This window comes from Camellia sinensis, chromosome 2, assembly GCF_055761805.1.
Source record: "Camellia sinensis isolate YWXY chromosome 2, ASM5576180v1, whole genome shotgun sequence".
NCBI classification, from domain to species: Eukaryota; Viridiplantae; Streptophyta; class Magnoliopsida; order Ericales; family Theaceae; genus Camellia; species Camellia sinensis.
The window spans coordinates 181,213,046-181,224,333 of record NC_138962.1 but is presented as its reverse complement, the minus strand read 5'-3'; the positions used below and the strand labels follow the sequence as shown (position 1 = coordinate 181,224,333).

General features: G+C 45.5%; 1 protein-coding gene across 1 annotated transcript; it reads right to left on the bottom strand.

The window, feature by feature from the left end:
- Positions 1–9,986: 9,986 nt before the first annotated feature.
- LOC114312503 (uncharacterized) lies at positions 9,987–10,571 on the bottom strand. Its single transcript, XM_028258744.2, has one exon. The coding sequence runs from the start codon at positions 10,569–10,571 to the stop codon at positions 9,987–9,989; it is 585 nt and encodes a 194-aa protein (XP_028114545.2).
- Between the last annotated feature and the right edge of the window lie 717 nt (positions 10,572–11,288).

Genomic DNA, 11,288 nt, shown 5'->3' with positions numbered 1-11,288 from the left:
AATGTAATCGCTTCTGTTGCTTAGCTTTCTAGACCTTTAGCCTTCTGGCATTCGATGTAAGGATAGCATTGCTCTTTGTAATGAAAAATGTCTCTACTTTTTGTTTATACTATGTGATTTGCAAGGATATTGGGCCTCTGAGGATGCCAGGGGCAGGGAGACCAACCTGAAAGGGGCCGAACTGATCTCCTCTCACCGGTATAGAAACAGACCGCACAAACAGTTGGTGTATTGTCCAATGAAATAATTGGTGTATTGTCCAATTTGCATAAGGCCCGAGCTGATTTTTGCTCGCCCAATTAGGATGTTGGCGTCATAACTAACTTAAATGAAATGTTGGTGTTCTGACCAATCCACAGGTCGAGCTGATTTTGCTCGGCCAAATCGAAATGCTGGTGTTTTGTCCAACTGAAATGAGCCGAGCTGACTTTGCTCGGCCCAACGAAATGTTGGTGTCTTGTCTAACTTACAAGAGCCAAGCTGACTTTGCTCGGACAAATGAAATGTTGGCATTTTACGCAACTCAAACAGGCTGAGCTGATTTTGCTCGGCCACATGGACATATTGGTGTTCTGCCAATCTACGAAGGCCGAGATGATTTTCGCTCAGCGAAAGGGCCATGATGCTTGGCATTTTATCAAACTGAGAGGGGCCGAAGTGGTTTTTGCTCAGCCAAAATGAAATATTGGGTGTTTTTCCAACCTATAAAGGCCGAGACGGTTCAGCTCGGTCACTTCAAAATGGTAGCCTGTTGTCCTATTTCCAAGGACTGAACTAATTTTTGCTCACCTAACTCTAAATGTTCATGATTTGCCCAACTTATGGCCGAGTTGATTTTACTCGGCCGTACGAAAATGTCTGGGTTTGTTTGCAACATCCAGAAGCTGGGCTGCCAGTTGCGATTTGTGAACATTTAAGTTGAGGGAAGTCTAATTTTATCTTGGCATATTGCGCGGCATAGCCGACCTACCAGTTGTGATTCCTGAACATTCGAATGAAGAAATAGTGAACTTTGCAACCGAACAAAAATAGATGATCAATGAGCAAAAAAGTTCAAATTTTCATTGCTGAAGGAAATTGCATTACAAAGGTGGGGCTAGGCCCGGTTACATAAAAAAAAACAAACAAAATCAAAAGAAGAAAGGTGACATCAGTCAAGATCGACGTCAATGGTTTGCTCGGCAGTCGTTGTTGTCTGCTCGATGAAGCCCTCCTCGTTCTCATCTTCCGCAGCAACTTCCTGCTCGACTTGGCCATCTTCGGCCGTCTCAGAAGTTTCATGAGGGGTTTGGTCGGTGGGCTGTGCAGCGGCGACTTCCTCCTCGGCAGCTTTCTTTGCCTCTTCAATGAGCCTTTTTTGCGCGGTGCTGGCGTACGCTTGCATGTAGTGCGGTATGAAGGCAGTAGGCGGATTTTGGAACATTTCAGCGTCTTGACCAAGGCCAACTTTTTCCATGCAGCTTTCCAACCGCACTGGAAAAAGATGTCCTTGGTTGCCTGAACCTGCCGTTCATAAGTTTTCTCGCCCTGCGCATACCCCCGGTCTTCGGCGTCGTCAACCGCCTTATCTTTCTCCTCCTTATGGGTATCGCGAAGTTTGCGCAGCTCGGCGAGGTACCGAGCCTTCGTCTACTTCATGGCTCGCTGTTTGTCCTCTTTAGCTCGGCCCAACTTCTGGCTTAGCATATCGCGCTCGGCCTCGGTCGCCTTTTGCGCGGCCTTCAACTTGGCTATTTCGGCCGTTTTGGCCTTGTTTTCAACAATGGCATTCCGCAGGCTCTGCCGCATTGCGATCATTCGATCGTGTGCTAAATAGTTCTTTTACGCGGCCTGAAAACAAATGAAAGATTGTAAGAATTCAGAAAATCGAGCAAAAATCGGGCAATAACTTGACGAAAAGAGTGGAGAACTTACCAAAATGATCGATTTAGCCACCGAGGGAAGCACCTTCAGGTCGGACAGCTCGTCGTGCTTTTTCATGTCGGTGGGAAGGATCAGCCCCTTGGTCATGTTGAAACCGAGGGAGTAATCCTTGTCCGCGTAAACAGAATTCGCCGCAGAGACAACCCGGCCTTTGTACTTGAATTCGAGCGACCAGACCGGGGGGCATTTGGGCTCTTGGATGGCCCGCCGATTGGTTGTTCGGTCTGGTCCCCCAGGTCGGCCGAAGCCTACTTGGTGGAGTCCTCGTCCACTAGATGTTGTCCAGCCAGATCTTTCCTCGGCCTTTTCGTCGACTGGCCAACTGCTTGTTCGCTGGCAAGAGCCAGCACAGCCCCCTCCTCTTGTGCAATCGGAGTGGGAAAGTCCCCCCAGATGCCTCTAGTGGCTGGGAGTCACTGGGCTCACCAGTAATTAGTGATTTGATTGCCTAGATTTTGGCCATTTCTTGCTCGGCAGTAAGAGGAACAAGTCTGATAGGTGGAAGATTTGGATCTGGTTCTGGGGAGGGCGCACGAAGAAAGTCGGTCACCTTGCTTTTGCGCGACGCTGTGTAATGGTAGGTCGGTTCAAAGCTGAGCAGCTTCGGTGATTCCCTTTCATCGGTCGGATGACGCAGCAGAACTCTGATGGCCTCTTGATTAGCTCGGGAGTAGTCGTCAGCCAAGAGCTTGTAATCTGCAAAAAAGAGGACAAGTGTTAGATCGGCAAGAAGAAAATCAATGCAAAAAGAAAGTAATGCGGTTCGCCGAGCTACTCACTAGCACTGCCAAAATCATTCCTAATGTACCAGCCCGGCATGGGCGCCTCGGTGTCCTCATATCGACCGGACACTCACAGGAAATCATCGTCATTTGTTTCCTTATCAGGGTTACCCTCAATGAATTTTGCTCGGCCCTTCTTTACCTTCAGGTACTATAGACACCCCATTTTTGACCGTCCTTAAGACTTGGATGTCACCGCTTGAATACTCGGTGATCATCCTTGTTTGTGTTTGTCTTGAGTTCCCGGAGGTCTTGGCTATGCGCCTTGCCTCAAGATCTCTCGGATCGACTGTTTTGTGTCTGGTTTTGCACCAAACACTTGTGCTTTGCCTTTGAGGGGCAGGGAATGGCTTGTTGACCATCCCCACACATCACCGGCCATGGCTTGAGGCCACCGGCCACTGGTTTGTTGCCACCGGCCAAATGTTTGGCCGACCGGCACTCTTTTTAGTCGACCGGCGATCTATTTTGGTCAAATTGCATTTTTTGCCGGCCGACCACTGTGCATCTGCTTTTCTAGATATTTTTATGCCAGCTGTGCTAGCTGGCATACACTTTGCTCCCCTCCATACATGTGTATGGAGGGATCTCCCTCTTGACTAGCTTACTTGAGAAGCTTTGCAAGAGTGAGCTCTATAAGAGGGAGCCTCTTCTCCCTCCATTAGGGTGACAAAATTTTCAAAGGAGCTCTGAGATTAGGGTTTGAGTTTGTATCTATTCCATCTTTATATCTCTCTCTCTCTCTTTGCCTTGTGTGTGTGTTTAGTCTTACTATTGCACAAAAACACCAAGTCCTACACCTTCTCTTGGTTGCTGAGGGACCAGAAGGCTGTTCTTGGTGTTTTTGGGTGGTTTTGAGCTTGGAAAAGCTGCTGGAGCATCATTCTTGAAAGAGGTCTTCAAGGGTAACAACTTCTCCCTTTATTCCCTATTTTTGCATAGCTTTTTTTCCCATCTTGGAACTATTTTTAGACTTTGTATATAACTAATAAAAGTCTTGTTTTTGAGTGCTTTAAATAGTTGTTTAAGGGTGTTTTGTTGTTTGGGGTTGTTTGACCCCTCTTAGGCCTTGTTAGGCCCCCATTTTGTGCTATTTTGGTGAGCTCCGGGACCACCTTGCTTGGGCCTCCTCACCACTGAAATCTTGAGGGATTTCAGTGGTGAGGATGGTGGTTTAAGGTCCTAAGAAGGAGAGGGCCATCCCCTCTCCTTGTTGCCTTCAATATGTGCCATTTTAGCCTCATGTGTGAGCGCCTTGTTTAAGTGTATGTTGGCCATGCCTTAACTATTTTTTATGCTTATCTTGCCATGATATAGCATTGTTGTGAGTTGGTTTAGGTACACCATGCTTACTTAGCATACATGTCTTGTAATGCCATGAATTGCCTTAACATGCCTTGTGCTTTGAGCCTTGTTTCTAGCATGTTTTTGGCTTAGATTTGTGAAGCCTTTATGCTTGTTTTAGCATGCTAAAGGTCTGTTTTTGGTCATTTGGGTTGTCCATGCTTTGCTTTGTATAGCTACCATGTAACCTCTCTTGTATGCCTTAAGCATTGACCCCTCTAGCATGCCATCCTTGCATCATTTCAGTGGTTTGGAACCACTTGTCATGTCATTTCAGTCCTCATGATATGCTCGTATGCTTGCATTTGATGCCCCTTACATGCTTTAAAAGGTTGGTGTTTCTTGCTCCATGTTTGTGCCATTGTGTATGCCTCTAGGATTAGATCATTTAGATGCCATCTAAGTGGTTTTTGGGGCTTACTTTTGCATGATTTAGGACTGTTTTAGTTCATTTTGGTCATTTGCTTCATATGTCATATGGCCATGGTTTAAGTCCATGGGCTTGGTGGCATGCCTAGCTTGCATTATAGATTGGTTTGGCACCTTCTCTAACATGATTTTCAGAGCTTATAATGCATGCCATTTGTCCATGTTTGCCTCCTCTTAAGTGTGCTTGAGAGTTGTTTCTATATGCCTAAGTGTTGGTCCTTGTGTGCATGCATGTTTGCATGTCATTTTGCCTTCATTATTGAGCATGTTGGCTACTGTTTTGGGCTTAGTATAGAGCTGCCCAAATTAGTTTAAGTCCATAGTTCGCATATTGCTACATGCTCACCTTGTATGTTGTTGCATACTTGTATGTTGTCACATGTTTAGGTTGTTTAACATGTTTGCCCCATGTGTTGTGGCATGATTGAATGAAGTCACATGCTTGCTTGCATGCTTGAACATCCCCATTGTATTGGGCATACTTATTGGTTAGCATGATTGTCACATGCCTTGTATGCTTGTTCGCATCTCATGTTGCACACTTAGTTGACATGTGTAGGTTGCATTGCATTGACATGCATGCTTATCCTCTTGAATTGAGTATGATAGAGGTTGAGCTCCTTGCTTGTTTATCTGCATTTCATTTGAAATCAAAGTGCACAACTTGGTTTCTTGGGCCATCACGCATCGAAATACGCGATTGGTGGTCCGAGAACCGAGAACCATGTCCCTTTGAGTCATAAACATGATAAGGGATATATTGGTGCACACATTTTTTTGGAATACATTGCCATGCCTTGTTTTACCCTCTACTGCTGTCAAAACAGGTTCTGCAGGAAGACTTGGCCGGTCGACTACATGGAGTGCCGACCAACCAATTATTGATGGCCGAGAGCTCAACAAATGGTCGATGACCATCCGGACATGGTCGGTGGGGTTTCCACTTGGTCGGTGGTGATCCACAGTGTCCATAGAGCATACCTTGGGAGCTGTGCAATTTTCAGAAGAACAGAGCAGGGGAAACAGAGGCAAACTTGTGCATGGTGGTGGGTTTCCGAGCGGAACCGAGCGCACATGCATTGGGCCCTTTTCCCGAGGCTACTTTTATTGCTTAATTAGTTTAGTTAATTGGCTTAACTAGTTAATCGTTTGTAATATTTAATTAGCTCGATAGTTAGTTAAATTGTATTATTCTTTTGGTCCCTCCGAGCGAGGGCAAATTTGTAATAAGTGTGGGTGCGTGTGTGCATGTCTTCCAACCCCCACTTCTTTCTCCCTTTTACTTACCTGCTTTTGATGGTTAGTATTAGGACATGTTTAATTTAGCATCCTTATGCTATGCATGCGTGCATCATTCATCAGTATTGCATGCACTGGGCTCGGCGCATCATGCTAACAGCATAGTATTCCAAATCTAACTTGAATACGTGCTACTTATTGCATCCCACATGCCATCCTAGGATTAGCCGAGCCTATTCTAGTGACATTCTGTATGCATTGTATTAGCCACTTAACATGGACTTGGATCATGCATGATTGCTAACATGTTCTTTGTTTTGGCTCGGAGTACGATGTAAGTATTCATGCTTTAGCATCTTGCATGAGTGTGAATGTTAACATGACAGCATGCTTACCATGTGGCTAAATGCTTAATTGATAAACTGCATGAATGCCTGTGGGTGAAGGTTGGATTGTTTGAATTGGGATAATTCATCGAAATCCGTATTTTAGCCTACTCGCGAGTAGCAAAATTCAAACCATTTTCCAAACAAACGGAAATGCGATGCTTTGTTCCGACTTAGGCAATTTAGTCTATACTTGTCTTGCCGTGCGCATCGCATAATAATTCTAGGCTAATAACTGGTATAAGAACACGTAATGTTTTCAAAACAAGATATCATGGTTAGTAGAGGCCGATCTTCGGATCGGGCGAGAGGGGGTGCTCATAGCTGACCTTCCCCAATCGTACCCAAGTTCCTGAGCCAAGGCAACTTTGGTGATGACAGACACGTGGCCTTAAGCAAACGAGTCAGGGTTTCCTAAATTTCTCCGAAATAAAATATTTAGGTGGCGACTCTGTATCTGGCAAAGCAGTCCATGTTTGGCACTTCTTTACAAAAAAATCTGTTTTCAAAAATGATTTGCCGGATTTGGACTCTTTGGTTCAGATTAAGAACCGTGACAATTTGAGAGTCCGAACTATAGCCAACCCGCAAACGAACAGAATGGGACTCATCCTCCCGGGGCGTTCGGGGACGTCTACAGGTACCAGCAAAACCACCTTTATTCTTGCTGAGGCTGTATTGATGAAATATCTCGGCAAGGCCGAGATTGAGACCGAGCCTCCTATTCAGCTCGGCCACGCCGTTTATTATTTTGTACGTGCTGTTTGAGACTTGGGTAGGACAAAGCCTTGTCTGCCTCAAAAATTCGCAGATCAAGGGCTGGATCGGGAAGCGAAGCCCTCCCTCCACTATGGATACGATCGTGAAGGGGCACCGGTCTAGGTCACCCCACGGGGTATCTCCCTTCTTGGCCAGCTCTAAATGGACATCATCTGGAATGTTGTACTCCCTACGAAACTCGGCTAGTGCACCGGGCAAGCTCACCATGAACCTGTACTTCCCCATCTATCTCGGTTTCACTTATTTGGTGGTTTAATTTGTATCTCGGTGGAAAATTCTGGTGTATTTGCTAGGACTTTGAGCTCCACCAGTGGTAATGCTGAAGGGGCCTGGTCGGTCCTAGTTTGTTCTGCATTGTTAAAAAATAATCCCAAGGGTTAGCACGGCATAAATTGCACAGCTCCTATTAGAACTCCTAGCTCGGTCAAAATCCCCCGTTATCTGTGGCCGGTCTAGCCCCTATCTCAGCTCGACTATCCGGACGATTTGGCCTTCTTAGTTTAGTTCTGACTCCCTATACCCAGCACGGTCGCGACCTCAACGAGAAGCCACAAGCTAGTTTTAGCTCAGCTGAAGTTTTATTTATCGATCTAAGTTGCCTACTTAGCTCAGTTCTACCCAGATTCAAATTGTTCATCCCAAGTGCAGAGTTTATGCTTTGAGGCTCGGGGCATCAAGGGGCACGAAAACCCCAAATTGGGGGAGCAATTGTGATTCCAACATCCCCAAGCAAGAACATGAAGAACACTGTTAAAGAACTTGAAGAGTAAAGACTGAAAGTACGAAATATGGATAGAGGGACTTACCAATGTCAGATGCCTAGCAAAGTCGACCCCTCAAGCTTGTTTGCTGCTTCAGAAGGGACAGAAATGGATGTTGGGGAGCGAAGGGGAGCAACGACAGTAATGATGGAACTTTGGAGTGTTGAGGGCTAGGGTTTTGGCTTGAAGGAGAAGATGAATAGTGTAGGTGCAAATGAGCCTTCGTTTGTGCATAAAAAGGGGGAAAAACGTTTGAATTTCGCGCATGAAAAGACAGCTTTGGGGCTGCACGGGGCCAATGGGATGAAGCCACGTGGCATCAAAAGGACGGCTGTCAGTATGGTTGTACGACCCTTGATAGAACTACGGACAGGATACGAAGACCGACCAAATGGGATAGCTCGGTAATTGCTTCGACCCCAATCACGCTCGGCTTGGTACTGGCGCGACTAAGGAACTGTTAGCTCGATCATGGTGGTAACCCCAATCACGATTAGCTCAGATGGGATTAAGAGGCAATTGAGAGGGGAGATTTGCACCGGACAGTACGGCCGAGCTACGGTAACGCAGGCGTGGCAAACCTCACGGTGCCGAGCTATCTTCTCAGTTGGCGTGGCCCTCCGGCCTGTCTTACACGGCAGAGGTAGGTTGGCTGACCAGGCATGGCCTAAGGCCTGGCTAAGTTGTGACTGCTAGATGTTCGGCGATAGACACTCATTAGCACGGCACAACCGAGCAAATGGCAGTCCGGAATAAGTCTAGGCCGAGAAGAGGACCAGCACGCTTCACCTTCAGTTAACCCGGAGAGTTTGGACCAGGATGGTGGTCGGCGTGCGCTCGACCGGATAGCTCGGAAGCTCGGTCGTGCTCTCTGTGGTTGTGATTTTCTCCAAGGAATAGGCCGGTTTTGGTATGTCGGTCAGGTGTGCCACTTGGGCCAATGGCGTCAGCGAGAGGAAATCTGCTCCAGGCACGCGTCAATACTGTTTGGCAGTTTTGCAGGTACTGGATGGAGGATTTGGCCTTTACACGCATAAGGTGGTGGGAGGCGAGCACTGCCACCTGTCCGGGGAAGGACAGCAGAGGTAGTACGCGCACAATCTTGAGGCTGCATGGCCAGCATAGAAAAAGGAAGGGAAGATGAATGTTAGAGGTAAGCAATTGATGCACTCTGAAACACACTCTCTCTCTCTAACAGCCTTCTTCTTCCTCAAGTATCTGACTTGATCGTCGGAGGGTCTATTTGGCAACCCACCGCCGGGCAGCTCACTGTTTTTGTGTTGCTAGGTTAGACGCCGTCACGTGAAGCTTGAGTCCAAGGAGTACGGAAAGCACTGAATATTTCGCCCCCGTACAATAAGCCTTTTCAAAGTCTAGTTTCAACACTAGACCTTTCTTATTCGATTTTCTCCACCCATCAACTACCTCATTTGTAATAAGGATCCCGTCCAGTATATTCCTACCCCCTAAATATGCTGATTGAGACTTGCTAATGATTCTTTTCATCACATGCTTCATTCTATTTGCCAAGACCTTAGCAAGAATTTTGTACAAAGAACCGATAAGGCTAATGGGCCGATATTCATTCAAGCTTGATGGACTATCCACTTTGGGAATTAGAGCAATGAATGAACTATTTAAACCACTAACCAGAGTGGCATTCTGATGGAACTCACTAAAGAATTGCATTATCTCAGACTTAACTATTCCCCAGCATTTCTTAAAAAAGGCCTAGTTAAACCCATCAGGCCCAGGTGCTTTGTTACCTTCACAGCTCTTAATCACATCACTAACTTCCTCCTCTGTAAACTCTGCTTCCAACAAATCCACTGCTGAATTATCTCCAATATTTTTGAACTGACCAACCAGTTTAGGCCTAACAGCCCAAGTTTCAGAGAAGTGGTTCATGAAATGCTTCTTTACCTCAAGTCTAACCTCCAAAGGTTCCTCAACCAATGAGCCATTCACCATAACAGAACACAAAGAATTCCTGTTGTTCTTGTTGCACGCCATAATGTGAAAATACCTGGTATTCCTATCCCCTTGTGTGGCCTAACTAACTCTTGACTTTTGTAACCAGATACATTCCAGCATTTTGTTCAACCTCCAGATTTCACCCATTAGTTCCTTCCTTCTTGCTTGTTTATTTCCCAACAGTGGTCTATCTTCTGCAATTAATTCAATTGCATGAGCTTCCTTTTCAGCATCCTTAAGCTTGGTCTCAACTTTTCCAAACACAGTAGTATTCCAGACTTTTAATTTTTGTTTCAAAGCTTTAAATTTCATGAGACATCTAAAGCCAGCCCATCCTTCCACCTGAGCTTCTGACCAGGTTTGCTCCACTAAATGTACGAAGCTAGAGTGGAGAACCCAAGCATTCTAAATGGTCTAGGGCCCCAATCACGATCATCCTCCATCAATATTATAGGACAATGATCAGATAACAGCCTAGGTAATCCCCATACCTTGAGATTGAAGTTCTGAAGCCACTCATGATTAAGTAGAAATCTGTCTATCCTACTCCATTTCTCCCTTGTTTGTGAGTTGCACCAGGTAAATTTCCTCCCTAGCATTGGTAAGTCAATCATCTCTAGTTGTTCTACCATAGAATTAAAATCCCTTATTCCTCGGTCTCTTCTAGAACACCCAATCCGTTCATCAGTGTTCCTTATTTCGTTGAAATCACCCCCCATGCACCATGGCCCCAAGAAATGATGCTTCAACAGAGCAAAATTTGCCCAAACTTCTTGCCTTTTGACTACATCCGTAGGACCATACACATTTACCACCACACAACTAAAAGATGAAAAGATAGTACCTGACATGAGAATGAAGTTTCGGTTGCCACAACAAGCATTTAGTTGAAACACCTTTGGATTCCATACACATAGAAGTCCACCAGCTCTGCCTTCCGCATCCACTGCCATATACTCAAATTGATTTTCATACCAGATAGATTTTATTACTTCAGTGGTGATTGTAGATCTCTTTGTTTCTTGAATCAACACTAAACTAATTTTCCTTTCCGCCAAACTTCTTTTGATCCTTCTCCTTTTCTCAGGTCTTCCAAGGACTCTAACATTCCAAGATTGTATCTTCATTACACACTTTTACACTTAAACCCCCTAAGCCTTACGACTCAATGCTCTTCATCTCTCCTTCTCACCCATTTTCCTTTGTTTGTGGCCTCCAATTCCTCTAGCTTGCTAATCACCTCCTCCTCTTTGCCATCACAATCGACCCCCAACACTTTGCCAATTTGAAGAGATGCTTCTGCCTCTGATAATCGTAAACGCCCTCTACTAGACTTGCTGGCCATGGAAAGTGAGATAGCAGCTACAGCAGATCAAAAAATTTGCCCCTTTTCTTAGATTCAGTGATGATTGTATTGCTGTCTTTCCCTCTTTGTGCTTCCACTGCTTCAAAATTTTCTGGCTTCTACTTACCATTCCTTTCTCCTTTAGTTTATTTTTAAGTATATGGGCTGAGTTCACCCTGTTATACATTACACTACGCTGCTTCAACCTTTTATCAGAATTAGAAAGAATGTTATTAACAACCCCATTGCTTGGTTCTGCAGCCTTTTAGGCCGATCCCTCCTTGCTTGTGCCCAATTGGGCCCTATTTAAATCCACCTCTATGTT